This window comes from Penicillium angulare, assembly GCF_028827245.1.
Source record: "Penicillium angulare strain IBT 27051 chromosome Unknown utg000004l_segment0_segment0, whole genome shotgun sequence".
NCBI classification, from domain to species: domain Eukaryota; kingdom Fungi; phylum Ascomycota; class Eurotiomycetes; order Eurotiales; family Aspergillaceae; genus Penicillium; species Penicillium angulare.
Genome location: NW_026623163.1, coordinates 510,045 through 531,018, shown reverse-complemented (window position 1 = coordinate 531,018; position 20,974 = coordinate 510,045). Strand labels below are relative to the sequence as shown.

Sequence of the window (20,974 nt, the reverse complement as noted above, 5' to 3'; positions counted from 1 at the left end):
TTTGTCTCATTCCGGACACCTGCAGCCCCGCTTTCCGTCATGATACTTCCCGCTACTATAAGGATATATGATATGACAGGCGGCTACTGCCGATCAAGTCAACGCTACGGGTACTTTCGGGTTTTTTTTTCTTTTTACCCTATCCGGAAACAAAACTTACCGTGTCTTTACACTTTTTATCTCGCATACAGTATTTCCTCTTTCTCTTTTATGCCCCGCTTCCTGTCCTGAGAATACCACCCACCGCATGCCAAGGAGTTTCGTCTCTAGTCTGGGTACTCGTTCTAACTTTAAAGTTTTGTGCCACTCGCATTTTTTACGACTTACGATTACCCCATTATTGGCTTGGTCTTTCTTTTTTTTTTCTATCTCTTTTTTTTTTCTATCTCTTTTTGTTTTCGTGCGTTTGCGCTTGAGAGATGGACGATGCGGGGAACCACAAATAGGTAGTCAACATCAACTACTCAATTTAAAATACCTTTCTTATTCAAGTTATTATCATAGCACCTGGAAATCATGGGCATTGCACGTCTACGTGTAAATGATGAACATCATATAATTATGGGTGAAATTCAAAATCATCCTTTGGAATACTGTAGTTATATGACCCTGTATCCTATATGCATTATATGCATGATGTTATTTTTCTTTAAACGTACATCACTAAGTAGTGTCATGATCGACGGCAGTAGGTAAGAGGCGTCTGCAATTTATTTGGTGGCACTGGCACTTTGCAGATGGTAGAGGCAGGATGACGTCGGGGTCGGGTTCTACTCATCCTTCGTATCCATTTATCAGACACCGAGTTGCGCTAATGCACCGCATGTCTTCGGTATACCGTCATTGATATATTATTGATTTGCTTGGATATTAAGGGTTTATTGAGGTGTGTGTGTATCCAGTGATCTTATTTGTTGGTGCTAAATTGTGGTAAATTTACCTTCTTCGTTGACTCCGAGTCGGAGGTGTATAATGGTGGAGTTATTGGGGGCCCCGGGCTAAAGTGGCCTATTTACTACATTTATGCGTATACCTTTATACAACTTCAAGTTTAAGGTTGCCTTATCTAAATGCCTATTGGCTGGTATTTAACTTCGTAGTATGCAGACATGTTTAATGACATACTACTAGCCGGTGGCCCTAGTAGTATACTTCAAGTTACTCTTGACTTTGGGAAATGCCGGCTTCGGGCTTTACGACTTCTGCATGGTTTATATATAAACCTTTTTTAAAAAAAAAACTAGTACAAATTAAATGCGAGCGATAAAGAGAACCAAATTCTATTCTTGTTAGTATCTCACTGCATGTACCGTTGGGAAAGATAAACCAGTGCAAGCTCACTGTGTCATCGGACTGTTGGCGGAGGATAAGACTGTCAATGAGATTCAAGTTCTCAAGCTCCAATAATTTGAGAATCTGCAGAACACACTAGTATAACAGTCGAAGGTAGCGTGCTTATCAATTCCGAACAGAGTCACGCTAGCTACATACAGTTTGATTAAAGATATACATGACATTGAATTGCACCAAAATGATGGCAGGAGTCCACGGATGTGATTGCTGGCTAGAAGGCCTTCCTTGAACAACTACTACCTATGCTTGGAGCGCGCTTGCGCGACCTTGTAGGGATCTGCCGTTGTCTTCATTGTCCCCGCTGTTCCTGGCCTCGTGATCTTCCTTATCCGTATCATCGTTGTGATGTGCGGCGTGCCTCAGGATCTTCATCATCTTTATCTCTGTTAATAACCTCCTCTTAGACAGAGATGGCTTGCTCGACTTGACTGGCAGGCAGGGCTTGGATAGTAGAGATGGCTGAGATGTGAGAGGTTCCAGATCTGATAGACTGGTGGATTGGTCGGCGGTACATGTGTTGTTACCGTGGTGAGCTTACCGGTCGGTAAACTGGGAAACTCTTTGATCACCCAGGTAGTACCTGATGGCAGCACTAGATAGTGCGTGAAGGCAAAGAGACGTGGGAAAAACAACTGTATTCGACACTATGGATGGTGGTGGTGGTGGTGGTGGAGGGAGGTTAAGCCTCCTATCCCTCTGACTATCTAAGCTAAGCGAGAGGCAGGGTAGAATACCACGCCGGCCTAAACGCCGTGTATGAGTGACCTCCCATCCCATCAGTACCTGGATATTCGCGGTAAAGAGTGTTCACTGAATGGTCAAAAACGTTAGTTCACTTGCAACCCTGATAATTGTGATTGAGAACACTAATTTGAAAGAAGGGTACCACATACCTAGGTAAGCTGAATAACACTAGAGCTGAATAACACTAGACATTGATGGGTTGGGTATGAAATAGAGGGAGATGAACTTCAAGTTGAAGAGAGCAATGGCAATGAGAACTCCATGGAGGACAGAAGAAGACCATAGGAATGTTGCTCATAATATATAGAGATCAATTGATGCCAGTTATCGAAAGATGTAACGTCCACGGGTCGAGAGAAATGTACACAGTAGAAAGAAAGGTGAGGAAACAATAGAAAGACGCTGGAGGGCTAATATTAGAGAGAGGATAGATATAGCACAGGTGTGAAATATCAAGCCTCTATCATGATGAGAGGGGGAGCAATAGAGTGATTGAGTATTGCCTTGTCAATAGGTATGTAGTTCCTGGAAAATTGGGGTCTGCTAGTGGGATGGAAAATATGCTTATTATCTATGATTTTTTAATAGAGGCCGTCTTGAATACGTAGTGAAGAGCACTAATTATTAGTATCTCAGGCGCGGCGCTCGGAAAGACGCTCGAAACGACGAAGAGTTGTATTTGTAGGCTACTTTCGTGTACCCTATCTACCCGCCTGGCGAGGGGTCGTACTTATTAGGAGATTGCGCTCCAGTATCCTATTCTCTAGTTTATATATTTTTGAAAAATATAGTACTAAGTAGAAATTATATACCTCCTACTATCCTTTGGGCTTTACAATGATTTTGGAGTAAGTATTAAGTCTATCGATATAGCCCGAACCGGGTATTGAGCGGCGCCTGTGTGATTCACGTGCCGTGAATATTGTCAGCACCTCGTTGTAACGCTACTTGAATTCAAGAAGGGTCATTTCACTTTCGGAAGTAAGATCCTGCTAGGGAATCTTTGCAACGGCTGATGATTAGTTGAGGCCTGAGACCGTAGGAGCACATCCAATTGTAGCTTGGATGTTTAGATCTTGCGTGATTGTGGCGGTTCTCTTCAGATATTGCAGGTAAAGGTCCACGGGTTGGTTTCTAAAGGTTGATACTAGGCGGCAGGCCTTAAGATATACTATAACTTGAAAAAAAGGGTTATAAGCCTTTAAGTTCAAGTTGGAGCCTTCAGGGCTTGGCTCATGATCCAAATTGAACGTGAAGAAATTCAAGTTGAAGTAAGCCTCTCCCTGGCACTGAGTTCCAAGTTTGTGAAATCTTATGTACTATTTATCAGAGACACCTATATAGGAGTCCTGATTCAAGTTGATCATGTGATGATCAGGTCTCTTAGTATATACTAAGAGGCCTCAGCCTTTGGCATGGGCTTCCATTCTTCTTCTCTCCATTTGTTGCACATGTATGTCGTCAGTAATATCTGTTTATGATATACTGCAAGCTAAAGTGTCATCATAAAGTACATGTGATTCTTTGAATACGAAACTAGAGGTTGACAGACAATCCTGTCCCCAACAGGATATTTTAAATATACTACTAATACTTCAATATAAGACTAAAGGGGATGTTTTTCACTTGGATGTTCAAGTTTTATGCATTTAAATATTCGCAAGTATAATTTGCCACATGATTAGAGACTTGGCCTGGGGTGGACAGGAAGCAGTTATATTGGAGAACTAGAGAAGAAAGCTGGGAAAGGAGAATGGAATTCAAACAGACATTTTATTTGCTACAATCCGCGGGCAGATTATGTAAAATTCTAATCTACAGACCCGCGAAAAGGTTGAAAAGGCTTTTCTCAAGTTCATTACTCCGTAATTAGGGATCTTAACTTGAGAGATATTACGTAGTCGTGATCTACCCCCTCTTAGGTAGATTATGTTATGTTGTGAAGGGAAAAACTAAGGGATTATAATCCATAGATGGTAGATGAATGACAAATAGCATCCACCCATCATTAACGGAGCTGCATGTAAAAGTGCCGGGAAAGATATAGCCGACCAGGAGGAATCCTGTGTGCAACTTGGGATCTTCGCTCGACTTTAAATCCAAGCCATCCAGTTGCCTATCGACAACCCAGGTGCATTGAACAGCCAAGAAAAATAAATTTAGTCATTAGATCCTGCATGCAACAGATTGAAGATACGGGGCTCTCGTTTTCTGTGTAGCCTATCATCCATGTGGTCATGCAAGTTGTTTCTTTTGCCATTGTCATTACTTTTCTCCTTTAATCTCACGTCAACCAAAGATGTGTATATCAGGTAAAATAAAATACTAGTACTCCGTAGTAGAGAAAACAGATTGTAAGCTCCAATAAAAGCTTATCAAGTATGATCGGTGTTGAGATGTCGTATCTCCCTTTAGCCTTCTCTCAGCCCGACGATTCTTTGGCCCCCGTTCTTAGAGGGATCAGATCCTCTAAATTGGACGTACGGGACTGGCCAGCTCTATGATTTTGTTTTGATCTCACGAGGTCTGATTGTTTTTGAAAGAGGTTCCATAAAAAAACCTGTTTTCTGCCCTATCCACCAAAAACTTTGTCGATAGATTGTGGGGGCGCTGAATGAACACACAGCGGAAACGGGAAGATCCGCTGAATTGATCTCCCACCTGGACATTTACGTACCTAGTGCCAACTCAGAGGAATATGCCCATGTACGGGCTTTGGCGCTTTTGCCTCCAAATTTTACTCCGTATATCAAGTTGACTGCAGGTTCAGGGGCTGACAGCGGATGGAAACTCTACTTGAAACTCAAATGGCGAACCTATATGTTCCACATCTCGAACGCGTACGATTGGAAAATAAACAGCTTTCTAACGCGTGATTCCTTGAAATCCTCCATGGAAATTCTGCAAATACATGCATAGAGACTATAAAATGCCCCCATTTGAAACTTGTATTTTCCAAAGGTCAGGGCTTCATAGGCCTGGTCCTTGCGGGGGGTTGGTGGCGAACCCTGATGGACGGTGGATCTGCAGCACTAGTGGATGAGCTCGATAGGGTCCACTTAGAAGACCCTAGCACAGCAACTAATGCACTTGGCATAATACTCATCACGAACCTGATAGGAATTCAAACACGTTCTCCACAGCATATCAACAAAGACCCGGGGCTACGACAGTAGAAGAGGTAAGGTTTCCCCAGCGGTGAGCTGTTGCGCTGTCAAGCAACCTTAACTCTGGATTTTTGGGTTGAGTAATTGCTCCAGTCTATCAATCCAATAGTACGAACTTAGGCTTGCAGAACAGTGTAGAAATTTCTAACAGTCATATCCCAAATGTGGGCTTAACTATCGTCCTTGACATCAGAGGTGGGTAGTCTTCAAGTAAAAAATTGTTGTGGCGTACCTGAGCATTGAGCTCTCAATGCTACCCATTCCTTGATCCAAATCCATGCTGCATGAGCTCAGATGTAGATCTGTATCTCCTACCCTGTAGTTCGCCCAGGAACGAACAGGTGATTGGAGATCCAACCATGGGGCCTAGCTCAATCCATGATAATTCGAGTGAAGGGACCACGTTCTTCGCAGATCACCATACTATGCGGAGCTAGCCAGCTTGACTGGAGAAAAACGACCCACTGAACGAGAATAGAGACCATAATCACCATGGCAAACTTCCCTAAGTAGCAGAGCTTGCAGAGTGGGGAGGATGAGGTTGATGATGGCTATCCTGCACGTATGGGTGGATTTATGTGATGAGAGTTCGTCACATACCCTCTAGACTTCAGAGCCCGGAAAGATAGGAGAAAAAAATAACTCACCACTCCAACTTATTGAAGAATAAAAAGGTACGAACACGAAGAAAGCAGGTATAAAAGCCGCGCCGCTCCCCCGTTATTTCATTCTTCTTATCAAGCTTCTACGATCTAGTAACAACTTTTTAACAGTCTTTTTACTTCACCTCTTTTCAACCTTTTATCTTCCTCCTTGCAAGATGCGTTTCACTTCTGTTGTTTCCGCAGTGGTTTTGGCTGGTGCTGCTACCGCTGCCATGCCTGCGCAGGAAGTGACCACCAACATCGACAAGATCACCGAGTTGTCATCTCAGACCAACGATATTGCTGAGAAAATTGGTGTTACCAATTTCTTCTCTACTGCTCCTGTAAGTCTAATATTAATAACAGCAATGCAGTCAGTCAATTGCTTGCAATTAAGGTCATGCATACTAATAACTCTACAGCAAGTCGTGAACAACTTCAAGGATATTATCGAGACTGCCACTAAAGATATTGCCGCTATGAAGAAATCCGACAAGAGATCTCTCAAGGCCCGTCAAGAATGCTTGAACCTGACCAACCCCGAGCAATGTCTTAATGACCTCGAGGACATCGTGGAAGACCCTAGTGAGATCCTGGGATCTAAGAAGAAGCGCCAAGATCCCGGCTACAGTGATTCTGACCAAAATGCTATCTGCACTTCCTTCCGTGGAGTAAGTTACCGATAACCCCTTTCTATTATAGTCACAATTCACTAAACTTTACCAATAGTTTGTGCAGGTTCACCAGCAACTTCTGTCTACTGTGATCGGCAAGCATGGTATTCTCAGCTTGACCCCTTTCACCAAGCCAATTGCTGCTGTCCTTGAGCAACTGGAAGGTGGTGTTGATACCCTCGCTTTCCTTATTATCGATAGTGTGCCCACTTGTGCCGAGGATGCCACTTCCAACAAGAATATGCTGGATAAGTCCCTTGAGAAGGCCCAGGACACCTACAAAGACTAGATTATTCGTTTGAGGGCTTCAGATATTGATTGTCTCAAACACTTGCTATGGCCTAACTTTCATGTCATGAGTTATACTGGACCATTTAATACGTTTGACTTGCAGCATCAGATAGTGATATAGAGATAAATAATTTGAATTGTTAATGGTATATTTGATACAAAATTAGATGTTATAAAAAGGTTCAGCAAAAATAAAGATAGCAGGGAGAGGGAGAGAGAAGAATAAATCTTATACTCTCGGAGTCGTGGGCCTTTTTGCCTCAAGCTGCATCATGCTATGAGATTTCGCACCGAGGCGTCAAAAACCAACTACCGCTGCCCAAAGTTCCCTAGCAGGCTCATTTGTTGACCGAGGCACAAAGAAAAAGCGCTCCAAAACAGAAGAAGCCCCGTCAAAATCGATGATACTTGCCTTCTCGGCACATGCCTTCAAGCAGCCTAAGAACCAATGACGGACTTCAAGCCCTCGAGAAACCAGTCCTCCCAAGAATAATGCCCAGAAAAGAAGATCCGGGGCGGTTTGATCCATATCCTCATAGCACACCTCTATGAGAAGTCGAAGATTCTGGGAAATAAACTCCAAGCAAGGCTTCCCATGGAATCCCCAGATCCGAACAATTGAATAGACAAGCACAGAAACGCAGATGGTGTCTTGGAAAAAAGGTAGTTCCATTTTGTATCTCAGCGAATACAATTGGTGCACAGCGAAAAGTAAACAGTCGTTCTCTACCGGCATTTGTCGGCTATCAGTCTGTACCATCTTCTCATGGCAAGGAATTAGAAGTTGGAATATTTCAAGTATTGTTCGAAGCTCCTTTGGGAGATTCCCAGACCACGGGGAATTGAAAAATCCTTCTCCAAGGGATGAGACTGCTGCATATCGGGCATTTACGCCAATGCATCTCGAGTTTTCTCGTATCGAATTTTCCCATTTCGGGGAGATTTCGAACATCGGAGGCGAGTCTTGGATCATTCCTTTCATCACGTCACAGCTTAAGATAAAAGCACAATTAGAAGGTCCCAAAACAAACAATCATCACTGGCCTTACGTGTATAGAGTGGACAGCGTCCGGATACTCATGTTATCTAGGCCGCCTAAGCCCTTGACCAAGTTCTGCAGTCCGTTAAGATGAGCATTGACAGCCTCGGTATGAGCCTCAGCGCACTATGAAGAGAAGAAGTTAGCAAGAGCTACTATGTTGGAAGAATGTTCCTTACTTCGACACCTAAGAGATGCGCTACGACTAGGATTGTCCGCTCGGAAAACACCTTCGACGAGCTCATCAAGAAACTTTGGAGCGATCTGACTGCCCGTGAGCGCAGCTGAATAGAGTCCTGAACGGTCCTTTGAAGTAGAAGTGGCGAAGCATTTTCGAATTTTAAAGTTGATGTGCGACTAGCTGCACTCATAAATAAAAGGGCATCAATCAAAGCCGGTTGCTTCATGGCTTCTTGGAAAAAGTAGACCGACATAACGTCAGAGCTCAGGGGAAAACTTCCAGTTGAGGCATATACCCGATCTATATAATTTTAGTCAGTATTTAATGTATAGGGTTGAGAAAAGTCAAAACTGATGTTGGGTAGTATGAAGCTACTCACAATAGTGGTAGTAAAAGCTTATACTCTGGTTCGTGTTGGGAGACACGAAAGGGAAAGCTTCAATCAAGCCTGCCTGGGGATTGATTCTAATAGAAGACTCATGTAGATGCTGTGGATTGGTACAATGCCATAGCTGGCACCGCTGGCTGGATGTGGTCAACTCCTGGGCAAAAGGAGGCTGTCCGCCCTGGAAAGGCTTCACACTCGTCTTCAGATTATTCAATCGCGCTTCTCTCCGTAGTCGATTGTTTCGAGATCTGACAAAAGATAATTTGCTGCCCGCAGATAAAGCATCTAGCCCTTGGTCTCTTTGATCATTCACCCATAAAAAGGAGCCTGATGGTTGGTCTGATTGCTTGTCATGTGCAGGGCCTTTAGACTTCCCTTTTCGGCCGTCTGCTTTTTTGGACGGATCATAGGATGGCATTTTAGTTCTCGATATGGCACTGGATAGTCATGGGCCCTAGTAGCCGTCAGCAAGGACTAGGAGAGATACATTCCGTTCAGAATCAAGATGTTCCATACCCGCTCTCCGCCCCCACCTCATATTCGCCCCCAACTTCTTTGTTGAAAGCGAAGGCCCCCCGCACCCAATTAGGTGTGATTTTTAAGGTATGGCGGGTCACATAGATAAATCTAGTGAAATAGCTGCAAATAATCTGGTTTTGTTGGTTTTATTTTCGTACAGCTCATAATTGCAGGTCAACCTTGGAGCCTTCCTGTTCGTGGGGTTTGAATGAGAATGGAGAACGCTACTGGTATAAGTGGGCCAATGAATTATCTACTGAGGTAGGGGCAAATCATGACTGGCATCCCCTAGATTCCCAGATGAACGCTTTCAACTCTATATTTGGTTCATGCTGTAGCTCAAAGACATTCAAGTTGAATCCAGCTTCCTCCAGATTGTTATCACTTTATTCTACGAGCAAAGAATGTGTACATCATCTACCTCCTCACTTCTCTGAAGGTTATTGATTAATTCAATACGATCATATATCTCAGTGGACAGCTATACTAGGATTCAGGTCATGTCTTCCGGGATCTTAGAACAAACGCAACGTCGTGGTTATCGCCGCGTCTATCATGACACTCGAGCCACTGATATAGCTAGCAGATGGACTCAGTAGATAAGCGATAGTATCGGCAACCTCTTCACCCTCTGCAGCCCGCTTAAGGGGCGAAACAGCAGAGATCGTGGCGCGAACCTCGGGGTTCCTCTCCAGCTCTACGTCCAACAATGGTGTTCGGACCCAGGTCGGACAGACTGCATTGCATCGAATACCCTCTGCCGTATGATCAATGCCTGAGTTAGAGTTCAACCATTAGCCTCATTGACGAATTTGATTTTCTTGTTTTGTAATACACACACTAACCTGCCATCTTCGTTACCGCCATGCAAGCATGCTTTGAAATGGTATAAGATCCCTTGCCAGGCAATCCTGCAAAACTGTTTGCAGAACAAACATTGACTATGGCCCCACGCCCAATATCACGAGTTCCACTCCGACTGGTGAAGGATCGAGGATCTTGTTTCTGCATAGCAGCCGCCTGTGCACGAGTACACAGCAACATACCACGGGCATTGGTGTTCATGATATTGTCGAAGCTGTCGATTTCAGTCTCTGAAAGGGGACGGTGAACACCATTGTCGACCTGGTAGACACGTCAAGTCAATATTCTATTTGGTGAATATACTAGAGCTCTGAGGACAATGATTAACTTACTCCTGCAGCATTGACGCAATAGTCCAATCTGCCAAATTCTCGAACGACAAAGTCCACCATGTCTTGAACCCCTTTTGCGTCTTTGACATTCATGGTGAATGTAGCAGTTTGATATTCCGAGCTAGTAGCGAATTTCCTGCTTTCGATCGAGGAAGATTTGGCCGTTTCTTCATTCATGTCCGCAAATACCACAACTCGGGCACCGGCCTCTGCTAGCGAGAATGCCGATTCGCGGCCAATGCCTGCACCTGCCTGCTCTTGTGTGGTTAGCTTCCGGGGATAGTAGTAATGTTTTATGACTGGGTAGGCAAAGGACAACTAACGCCTACTACCAGGGCAACACCGTCAAGCTTGGTACCGGAAAGCATAATTGGTTTTGGTTTTGGTTTTGGTTTTGGTTTTGATTGGAAGTGCTTCGAGATCAACTTGGATTGAATTTGCGATGAAGATAAAATTTAGATTCGGAGGAGTTATCAGAAGATACTTATAGCCTTTCCCTGGGAAACTTGTAGCTATCAATGCGAATCTTGCTTTTCCTTTTTCTTGCGCTTTCGTGCTGTACTCAAACAATCCTCCAATGAAATCATTTTGTGGTATGTCCTAATATGCTTAGCGCCGTGTATATACCCCACTTTAGCTGTCCGAGTCTCCACATTTCAGCCCCATTATCCTTGCTTAACTGGTATAACCGTGCTGTGCTATGTCGCCTCCATGGGAGCGCACGTCACCTCATTCATTGTATGTGAATCTAGAGAAAATGTGTCTTGTTTCTTAATTTTACCTTTTTTGGTATATTCGCACTTCGGTGTGTTCTGTCTAATAAAACTATTTTCAACGACACCTTGGTCATTATAGCCCAGCTTTCTAACGCCGATCCCAGATTGCCCATAGACGAGCGAATATTTAAGTACTAGAGTGGCTACACATAGTATGCAGTTTCTATTTAGTAAGTTTACTATGAACTCGTAATCAAATAATATGGTAATGCTGTTGAATCTTCCACCTCATAAAGTTGAATATGGCATTTGCGCTCAAAGCTAATCATGAAACTTTTCCAAAGATGGAGAGCACGGATCTAGTGGAGTAAAGCTGCAATGATCTTTTTGAGAACCATGTTCATCGCTTTCGTCAGTAGCCCAATTGCTTGGTGAGTCTGCCTATATGAAAGATCACAGTAAAATTTCCAATACTGTGTATTAGTTCAATTTTATACGCGCGGAGCGTCAGTGATGATTGTTCAAGTTGCTGTTACCTTTCTTGCGTCCCTATAAATCCCCCCCCCCCCCAGCTTCGAGCCATCACCACCATCTTCATTTCTATCTCTCACAACTTCGAACAATAAGCAATATCCATCGAAATGTCTCGATTACGTCAAACAAGAGGATCAGACTCAGAGCTGGCCTATGCTTCTCCGGCTTCTCCATTCTGGACCGAGGTCGAGGTCATTGAAGATGAGAACCAAGTTCCACCGCCATATCATGAACAAGACCAAAGTCCTCATGCCTAGCGGAACGAGCCTGGGCGTATGGGAAATGACGGACGCAAACGAAGATACCGCGGTTACGCCGACGACAAAGGTGATACTGTCGATGGATTCATCACAGAAGTTGACCGAGCAGATGGCCCATACCTATGCTCGATTCCCATCGAAACAACCCCTGACTTTCGTCCACGCTCCCTCACTGCGCGTGTTTGGATACCGAGGCCGCGTATCATTCAACGAATTGAAGACATTCTACAGGAATTTGGAGTCGAATATTCGCAGCCTCCCAAGTTCGTGGGTAGACAATCTGTCTTAAACCCAGAGCATGTACCAACTTTCACTTGCGTTGTTTTTTGTGTCGGGAATAGTTCTCAGTGGCTTGGTGCAGCGAAAAAGATCTTGAAGCTCATTAGAGAGGATGAACAATTGACTGAGGCTTCTGTGGAACTATTGAATCCTTCGTTAAACTATGCTCCGGTCGAAAACGCACGAATATTGTGAGAAGTTCCAGCCTAATACCGATTTACTGATTCACTGATTTACTAATTTACTGATTTACTAACGATCGGCAGGTTAATTGTTCCATCTTGAGACAAGTCCCAGAATCCATGGAAATGGACCTCAACAAGGAATTCGCTAACATAGTCGGATATGGAACTGGTACGCGCACGAAGGGCCATTTAATTTCCTGCCTGACTTCATGTTGGATCGTCGACGAGTCACGGACAAGTTGATAGGCTGCAGAAAGGGAGATCTATCTAGTATTTTGGGGTTTGATGGGCATCCTTTTTCTGGACCGGGGGATTTTGGATCTTGGGTGTTTACAAAAGATAAGTATGTGGTTGGGATGGTCTATGCCTGAACATTCTTCAACCATATTACTTATTTTATTCCTATGGAATACTTTCCTGGGATATCATGGATAGTATAAGTGCAAGGGTGTGCGGATTTTTGAAGGTTGATCTACTTGAAATGGAAACAAGTCGCACTGGGTGAGATCGAATATGGGTTTTCCTGTATGTCAAATCGCTGAACTATGAATCGATTATTGAATTTCATTCTTTTCTCTCTCATCCTGTAAGCAGCTAGAGAAATCCGATTAGGTAGCAAATGCTTTTGATTTGAATGGCGCAATTCAATCAATCATGCGTTATCGTACACAGCATCATGTCTATCCATATCACTATTAAGTAAGACATCACTTTGAAGCAAGAAGGAAAAGATCTCATACAGTCACGACTACTCAATATTAGATGACGAGCCATTTCTCGGTGACATCCTTCGCAAGCTTCGGGTCACCACCCATGACATGGATACATTGTAAGGCGTAGGCCGCTTCTCGTGTGAAGTCTTCCACAAAACGGTTCGAGGTCTGATTCTGATCTATGACCCGAGAAGATTCATCTGCTCCGTCCATATCCACATCAGTGTCATCTTCCGGGGCTGCTGACGCGATGGCCTGTTCTTGAATTTCCTGGCCGATCTCGAGTACTTTCTCATAGGCGGGAACAGCTAAATGTGCCAGTCCAAGGCCATGCCACGCTCGCGCAAAATTAAATTCCACTTCTTGTCGCTCGGGGAGCGAAGTTCCGGGTTTTATCCGTACACGACGATATTCATTTAGGAAAGAAAGCCCTTGCATAATGAGATAGTGTCGATTGTCGGATTGTCGCTTGAAAGAGTGCTGGATGTAGGAAAGAGCAATAGAAAGAAGGCAAGCTGGATTTTCGGGGTCAAGGGCATATGCTCGGAAGAAGTAATTCAGGGCTGGGTAAAAACTGCCTCCTGAATATAGAATGTGGCCATAAAGGATGAGAAGGGCGATGTCAAGTGATTCGGCCGGAATTCGCTCGCCAAATTCGTCTTTTGTTGAGAGAGATGCACGTTCTTTGTAGAGAGATTGGCGAACAGGTTGAGGTTTGGCTGGTTCGTCTGGAAGGGTAAAGTCCATCGCCTTGATTTGACGAAGCATGAATTTCATGTTCGGTGAGGTGTGGAAAAATGGTTTGAGGGGGTCTGCAGAAATATGGCTGAGCATCGAAAAGAGTCGGTAGGTATCTGTAACAAATTGATATTCCTTGATAAACCAACGGGCTTCATGTGCCAAGACCTCCTCGTCACGGGCTCGAAGCGCGCAAGTAAACCAGCAGACATGGATCAAGCGCGATCTAGACTTCGAATGAATCCAGATATTAGCAACTGAGGCAGAGTCAAGTGCTTGATATGCGTCTTCGACCTCTCCCTGGTCCGCGACAATAAGGGCATATTGGAGGAATATGTCTAGCCACTCATCAAAGGGGATATTGTAGTATTCATTGGGAATGCTATCGGATATGGGTTCATCGGAACGGCCAGCACTCGCACGGCTCAGGAGACGGCCTGCCATTGCTTGAGCCTCATCGAGCAAAGTAAGATTTTTCCCTTTTTGATCTTTCCTAGAGTATCCCTGGAATTCCATTGTGCGTGCGATGGGGTAGAATACCTTGTTTGACCGGAAATCGCGAAGCAGTGCATCAGCAATGTCAAGCCAATCTTCAGTAGCTTCAGAATCGCCTTCTTTGACAAAAGGTTCGAGCTGTTTCAATTTTCCATATAGAAACTGAGCGTTCTCTGCCCTCATGCTTTCTTCTGAAGGCCCTGTATCGCCGTGTTTGAGAGTCGAAGAATCCCGGAAAGTAAAACCGGCCGTTGGCTTGGGGGCAAGCGGCCGCAGAGACTTAGTATTATCACCCTGTCTGAACTCATCTGCTAGCTGCTCAAGTCGAGTGTCTTTTCTGCGCCTCTTTCCACCTTCCTGGCGCCCAAGAAGAACAGCTTCATTGGCAAATTTCATTGCCTCGTCACTCATATTGAGACATTCGTATAGCTTAGCAAGTCCCACTCGCGATTCCATGTTTTTCGAGTCGTGTTCAGCAACGGTGAGGTAGTAGCCTTCCGCGTCATCGTGCTTCTCCAATTGCATACAGCAATCGGCCATTGCTATGAAGTATCCAATATCTGCATACTCCGAGGTGTTTTGAATTGGATGGTAAAAGCGATAGGCTTCTTCTGGCAACCCATGATCCTTGAGCGCGTCGGCAACCTCCCTGAAAAGATCGCCATAATCAAAGATCCGGGCGTTTTCCGAAGAGTCTTCTGGATTCAACCATTCGAAATGATGTAGGGCTTCATCGTGGTACTTGTAACCCATTTTAAGACGAAAGATTCCCATCTTTATGCGTAGCTCAAGTGGAAGCCCAATGCCATACGATTCAAGCGGCCACTCTTCAGGAACGAAACCGTTGGTTTTGATGCGACGTGGTGAATCACTGGGATCCCATTCTCGATCGTCTTCGTCAAAATCATCCCATAAGGTGTCATCTCCACGCCCAAGCAACCATCGAGCAAGTAACCCAAGGGCATGAAGTCCTTCATCAAACCGACCCACCATACTGTAAAGTTCGACATAAATGTTCACTTCAGACCAAGAAAAGCGGACCTCTTCAGGATCGATCGATAGAAAGTGATCTACACTTTTCTCCCATCGATCGATTGCTGTGTGGACTTGATTAAGATCAATGTAGATCTCCGCCAGATGTCTCAGGGCCTTCGGATTGTGCGGTCGATCTCTCAAGATGCGCTCATATTCTTTGGCCGCTCTGACATTGTAACCGTACTCACGGTATATTGCGGCCCTATGGTAGCGCACTGTGTAATTTTTAGGTTCGATGCCAAGGACACGATTGTAGCAATAAACAACGTCCTTCAAGAAAGCTCTGCGATTATCACCAGCACGTTGCAAAATGAGCCGAGCAATTTTGAGCCAAACCGACGCGTCCTTAGGTCGAGTATGAGCACCATTCCACAAAGCAGCCAATGCTTTGTCTTTTTCGCCTTTAGCCAGGAAAATTTCAGACAGGAGAGAATGGGCCGGGAACATTTCAGGGTTCATGTGGATGGCTTGTGTCACACGATTCATAGCTCGGTCATAATCGCCATCAATGAAAGCCTCGGTAGCTTCTGAATGTAGCATCTTGAATTCGGGACCTGGTTCCAAGGGTTTGCGAGGTCCTCTTTTGATGCCTTTACCACCGCGGGCGCCCCAGCCACGGGAGGGTCGACCGCTTGGGCCTTCATTATTATCAACATCTTCATCATCTTCATCCTCTTCGTCTTCTTCATCTTCATCGTCACTAGGATCGCTGTTAGTCTCCATATATGGGGGGTATCAACTGCTGACGGGAAACGAACTCTCCACTTTGTGCTACATAGTCCGAGTCGTCATCTCCTGCATCAAAGTGACCAAAATGACGTGGAATATCTCGTTCGTCTTCAGATAAGTCACTGGGATAATAGCCCTGAGCTTGATCGAGCTCCTCTTCAGCTCCGACGTTCGAATCTCCACCGTAGAGTCGAGGATCAATCACAGACGTATCAAGATCGCCGATAGAAGGTTGCTGGTTTTCATGACCCTGCCATGGGTATCGTACGTCTTCGTCGATATCTGGATAAGCCGAATACTCATCTGGAGTACTCATTGGGATGTCTGGATCACTCATGGTGGTCAATGCGGCGGAAAGGATATCCGTTGAAGTGCATTGAAGAAGACCGTTTAATGAGCAAAAAACCCAATTTTTCCGTTTCAAACAGACTTAATGGCCTCGCAACGACAATGCAGTGCGATCAAGACAAGGATATGTACGATATGTTGCGTCTGGGGCCAGAGCGCTGGGACCATGGCCCAGACCGCAGATTAGAAGCCCGAAGCGCGTATATCACTGCTCAGACGCAGGGGCGAATGTTCATACTCAGCAAGCTCCACTTTCCAGACGGTTGAAAGCAGAGTTACTCGATGGAGATGTTGATGGGCGTTGGGAATTAAAGACTGGAAACTGAACAAAGGTTTAAAGAGTAACAAGTTGGTAGATGTTGCTTTGTCTCGAAAGGTTTTTATTTTATTTTTTCCCTCATTCCACCGGAACCCGTGATCGCCTTATGAGAGAGAGAGAGAGAGAGAGGGAAAGACTCCTCTTCCTTTCCCGCATTGGAATTTCTTCTCTTCTCCCCACCCCATCTCTTTTCCACGATCTCTCCCCTTTCCCCTTACACCCTTTTTTCTTTTCTTTTGGTACCAGGACCAACTCGGGCTTGTTGTGTTTGACACACTATTGCCTCCCTGGTCCTGATTTTCCTTCGTTCGGACCTAATACCGACCGCAAATCTCCACTGTCCATTCTGGCTATCCGCTTCATCAAGGTGCAGCCCACTGGACTGGTCTGTGCCCCATTTTCTGTCGCCTAAAAGCTGAGATTTGGGCTTCGCGGTGTTCTGGACCTCATCGAGATCCCCCCACCTGTATCTGGGTCCTTCGATTTGGGATATTTGTTTCAATCTTGTTACGCAAACTCAGCAGGTGCTGCAGGTGTTTTGCAGTAATATTTTCCAACCCCACTGTATTTACTATTCCAGACCTTTGCAACCCAACCCCATCATTCCCTATTAGATATGGCTAGCCATATCATCGGGAATCGCAACAGCACTCCGGAAGCCGCTCCGAATTCCACTCTGCGTCCTCCATCGTCCGCTCGAACCCTCGGATCACACCAGCTGCGAGCTTCGGCTGACATGTCGGGTTTCCCCTCGCCGCTGTCATCACGCAGCATGCGTCCATCTTCGGAGGTTTTTTTCAACCAACAGTCGCAGGGTCAGAACACTTCAGACGATGCGTTGGATCGGGCTGCTCAGCAGTGGCTGGCGGATATTGACCAGAATGAGACTACATTGGAAGAGATGGCAGCTGCCACCCTCGACCAGGACTTTAAGGATGAACTCTCGGCCATCGAGCAGTGGTTCCGGGTTCTGAGTGAGTCGGAGCGCACGGCAGCCTTGTATGCGTTGTTGCAACAGACAACTCAGGTGCAAATCCGGTTCTTCATCCAGGTTCTGCAGCAGATGTCCCAGTCTCATCCTATATCTGGCATCCTTTCACCAGCCAACTTTGGTGAGAAAGGTTAGGCTCACTCCTACCCTAGTATTATGTTGCGTTCGGTTTAAGTCTCAGCATACTAATGTATTTTGTGAAATTTTTTAGATGCCATGTCTAGTCGCTTGAACGATGCCATGTCCAAACTTAACATGGACAACACACGGAACTCTATCGGCCGGCCTCCACCATCGCCTGGTGCCAAACGGAACTCGGCTCTCGATCCCTCCACTATTAATGCCATGTTCCCTGATGCGGCTGCGGCCATTGCGAAGAAGAAGGCGGAGTTCACTCAGCAAACAGGAAACGCCCCTCCTTCGAACCGTAATAGCTTGGTTTTTGGTGACCGTACCTCGTTTGTTGCTCCCACCATCTCAGCCCCGGACAATGATACCTTGAGCCAGCCTCCGGCATCTCCATGGGCTTCACGTGGGGGACTATCCGACACTCAGCCGCCGATTGCCCGTCCCAAGTCTTCTTCTGGACATCAACCCATGGGCCAATTTAGCCAGCCATCCGCCTCCGGTCTTCGTTCTCCTCTCCCCCAGACCGCCACGATTCCCGCTCCGGATATTGAGCCACCTTTGCTTTCGCCGTACAATGTTGGAAATCACAGCTGGGCCTCGATGACCAACACTCCCATGACCGCAACCTTCGGCCAACAGCAACAAAACCAGAACTCCCATGCGGATATGGTAGCCAATGCGACCGCCATGAAGCTAGCTGCTCTGTCAACCGTGAACAACCGTATTGCTTTGGACGATGCCCGCAAGTACCGTCGCGCCCGGTCCAATGATGGTCAGGGACGAAACTCTAATATCAATGCGGGTATTCCTCAAGGCTTGGCAAGCCCTGGTCTCCCAGGTTCCAACCATCTGGCCGGTCAGCTTCTGAATGCTCAACAGCTGGCTGCTCTCCAGGCTCAACAGCAAGCTGCTATGGCTGGTCATCGCTCTCGGCCTACATCTCCTGGTATCGCCATGCAGGGCGCCAATGGCCTTGGTGGTATGAGTTTCACCTCACCCCAGAACAACGGCTTCCTCGCAGCCTATGATCCCAACAACCCTCTCATGGGCAATGGGCTCAGCTCTCTTGGAATTGGCCAGTTTGGCCTGGGTGGTGAAGGTTATTTGTCTGACCATTCCGAAGTTACTCGTGGACGTTCGCCCCGTGGTCGTCGTGGCAGCTCGAAGCCGCCAGAGGACCCTACCGACCCTGCTCTTCTGAAGGATATCCCCAGCTGGCTGCGATCCCTTCGCCTACATAAATACACCGATAATTTGAAGGATCTTAAGTGGACGGATCTGGTTGAGCTTGATGACCAGGCATTGGAGGACCGTGGTGTCAACGCACTGGGTGCCCGGAACAAGATGCTCAAGGTAAGATTTTCTCTGTCTTTCTTCTAGACTTTCCATCATAACAATACTAACTATGTCAACAAATAGGTCTTTGAGCAAGTCAAGGAAGCTCGTGGTGATGGCAAGCTTGAAGGCCTCGAATGATAAGAGTCTTTTTGCATGAAGCATGGCATAGTGACCGTTTATGAGTCTCCTGTGGAAACCAAGACGACCTCGATGCCCAGCAATCTCATCGTATTGGCATTTATATTCCATCATCTGTGCCTTTTTTTATTTCTTCTATTCTTCACACTTTTTTCTTCTTTCTTTTTTTTCATCATTTGTTCTGTGATCTTTTGGTTCACCCTAATATGATGATGGATGTGGGATTCGACATGTATCAAACGCAGTGATGTCAAGAAACGGATTCATGAGGGAACTTCGGGAACTTCGGGCTACTGGACATTGAAAATGGCTGGGGGTAATCGTAGATATGAACATTTTGTTCCATTGTTCTTTTTGTTTTGTTTTTCTCTATTTCTGATATATATAATCCCAATGATGTGGTATTGTGGTATTATTCAATCTGAGGGTTCAAAGCTCTACTCCAGGGCTCCCATGTATACTTGTGCTGTAGAAGATGTGGTCCGTGCATTTATCAGCCCGCGTCAAACCTCCGCCCCGACGTCGCCTTAATATTCCCACCTACACCTTCCACCAGCCAACCTAGCACATCCATTGTCGCTTCCACGACTCAGTTGAATATATCCTACGGGCTCATTCATATTCTAGCCCACGCTCCAAATCCAAGCCACCACGTACCGAGTCTATCACCGTCACAACCGAACCGAATCAAGTCCATCACCAAAATGGCACCTACAAAGCAGGAACTCTCCCTGCTAATCAACCCTCTCGTCCCAGAAGCAGTCCAGCACAATAACCGGGTAATTACCTCCATTCCCACCCTCCCTACCTCTCCCACTTCCATCATTCCCTCCTACAAGCAAAGCAAGCATCAAAGCAAAGCTAATAAAACATAGGTCCTCTCCTCCCTCCACAGCCTAACGGCCTTCCTCCTAGGCCTCAGTGCCGGAATCCTCGCCCTTCAATCAACAGCCGGCTTCACATTCTATTTCCTCGGCACAGTCCTCGTCTCAGGATTTTTCCATATAGTCCTCCTTCGGCGCTCAGGTGGTGCAGGCGCAGGAGCTTTCTTTCCAGGAAGTAATGGGGAGATTCAGGGATCTATCGAAATGGATAAGAAGGGTGTTGTGAAGATGGATCTTGCTGGTGGATCTGGAGCTGGTGCGAAGAAGAGAGGATATGTGCTTAGGAGTGGGGCTTGGAGAGATCTTTGGTTTGGGGGTGGTGTGCTTTCTGAGGCTTTGAGTGGGTTTGTACTTGGGTGGGCTGGTGTTGGGGGTGTGTTGAGGTGATTAGTCGTTTGATCTACCCTGGCTTGGTTGGGTGGGATTATTAGGTTGTTGTTTGTATTGAGTGTAGATGATACTAGGTGATACTTGAATCATGATGAGATTTGCATATCATGTACAACTTACTGGTAACTTGAATGAGTTGAAATTATTATTGTAAAGATAGTTGGAATGAAAGTACAAAGCTTATGATATGATAATAATTATGGACGTCTACATTAATGTGATATTACGAGCACAGTACATAATTATAAGAAATCAACGCAATCTATAAATTCAGGGTATCCCTAGTAAATATTACTTCAGCCTGCCAGTATCTGGCAAAGACTAGATGTAATGCCCAAACCAAATCCTCCTTATTTCCCAACCAAGACGCCAGAAGATATGAAAACAGAACCGGACTCCCTGCACCGTGAAAACCAAAACTAAACCAAGTGCAGGTCGGACAGGAAGACTGGAGTCAAAGGGGAAGAGGCAAGATTAACAAGTCATAATTGGCTGATCATGTGGTCTCCGACCAGGGATGGACCATGCCGAATAAAGAAGAGCATGCAGTGAAGATG

At 45.6% G+C, this 20,974-nt stretch overlaps 7 protein-coding genes across 7 annotated transcripts; 4 read left to right on the top strand and 3 right to left on the bottom strand.

Moving 5' to 3' along the window:
- Window positions 1-6,084: 6,084 nt before the first annotated feature.
- N7478_004127 (uncharacterized protein) lies at window positions 6,085-6,871 on the top strand (the record flags this gene model as incomplete). Its single annotated transcript, XM_056920341.1, has 3 exons — window positions 6,085-6,252; window positions 6,331-6,579; window positions 6,638-6,871. 3 exons carry the CDS (start codon window positions 6,085-6,087, stop codon window positions 6,869-6,871), a joined length of 651 nt encoding a protein of 216 aa, XP_056778378.1.
- Window positions 6,872-7,918: 1,047 nt separating this feature from the next.
- Window positions 7,919-8,899, bottom strand: N7478_004126 (uncharacterized protein; the record flags this gene model as incomplete). The annotated part of the gene is made up of 3 exons (XM_056920340.1): window positions 7,919-8,038; window positions 8,092-8,393; window positions 8,473-8,899. The coding sequence occupies 3 exons, from the start codon at window positions 8,897-8,899 to the stop codon at window positions 7,919-7,921; spliced, it is 849 nt and encodes a 282-aa protein (XP_056778377.1).
- Window positions 8,900-9,515: 616 nt separating this feature from the next.
- On the bottom strand, window positions 9,516-10,564 carry N7478_004125 (SDR family NAD(P)-dependent oxidoreductase; the record flags this gene model as incomplete). Its single annotated transcript, XM_056920339.1, has 4 exons — window positions 9,516-9,775; window positions 9,846-10,125; window positions 10,197-10,448; window positions 10,520-10,564. The coding sequence occupies 4 exons, from the start codon at window positions 10,562-10,564 to the stop codon at window positions 9,516-9,518; spliced, it is 837 nt and encodes a 278-aa protein (XP_056778376.1).
- A 989-nt stretch (window positions 10,565-11,553) lies between these two features.
- On the top strand, window positions 11,554-12,413 carry N7478_004124 (uncharacterized protein; the record flags this gene model as incomplete). The annotated part of the gene is made up of 3 exons (XM_056920338.1): window positions 11,554-11,658; window positions 11,704-12,176; window positions 12,272-12,413. 3 exons carry the CDS (start codon window positions 11,554-11,556, stop codon window positions 12,411-12,413), a joined length of 720 nt encoding a protein of 239 aa, XP_056778375.1.
- Window positions 12,414-12,928: 515 nt separating this feature from the next.
- On the bottom strand, window positions 12,929-16,217 carry N7478_004123 (tetratricopeptide repeat protein; the record flags this gene model as incomplete). Its single annotated transcript, XM_056920337.1, has 2 exons — window positions 12,929-15,860; window positions 15,910-16,217. 2 exons carry the CDS (start codon window positions 16,215-16,217, stop codon window positions 12,929-12,931), a joined length of 3,240 nt encoding a protein of 1,079 aa, XP_056778374.1.
- A 946-nt stretch (window positions 16,218-17,163) lies between these two features.
- Window positions 17,164-19,143, top strand: N7478_004122 (RNA-binding protein VTS1; the record flags this gene model as incomplete). Its single annotated transcript, XM_056920336.1, has 3 exons — window positions 17,164-17,668; window positions 17,750-19,020; window positions 19,087-19,143. The coding sequence occupies 3 exons, from the start codon at window positions 17,164-17,166 to the stop codon at window positions 19,141-19,143; spliced, it is 1,833 nt and encodes a 610-aa protein (XP_056778373.1).
- A 704-nt stretch (window positions 19,144-19,847) lies between these two features.
- On the top strand, window positions 19,848-20,414 carry N7478_004121 (EMC6 family protein; the record flags this gene model as incomplete). Its single annotated transcript, XM_056920335.1, has 2 exons — window positions 19,848-19,922; window positions 20,019-20,414. The coding sequence occupies 2 exons, from the start codon at window positions 19,848-19,850 to the stop codon at window positions 20,412-20,414; spliced, it is 471 nt and encodes a 156-aa protein (XP_056778372.1).
- Between the last annotated feature and the right edge of the window lie 560 nt (window positions 20,415-20,974).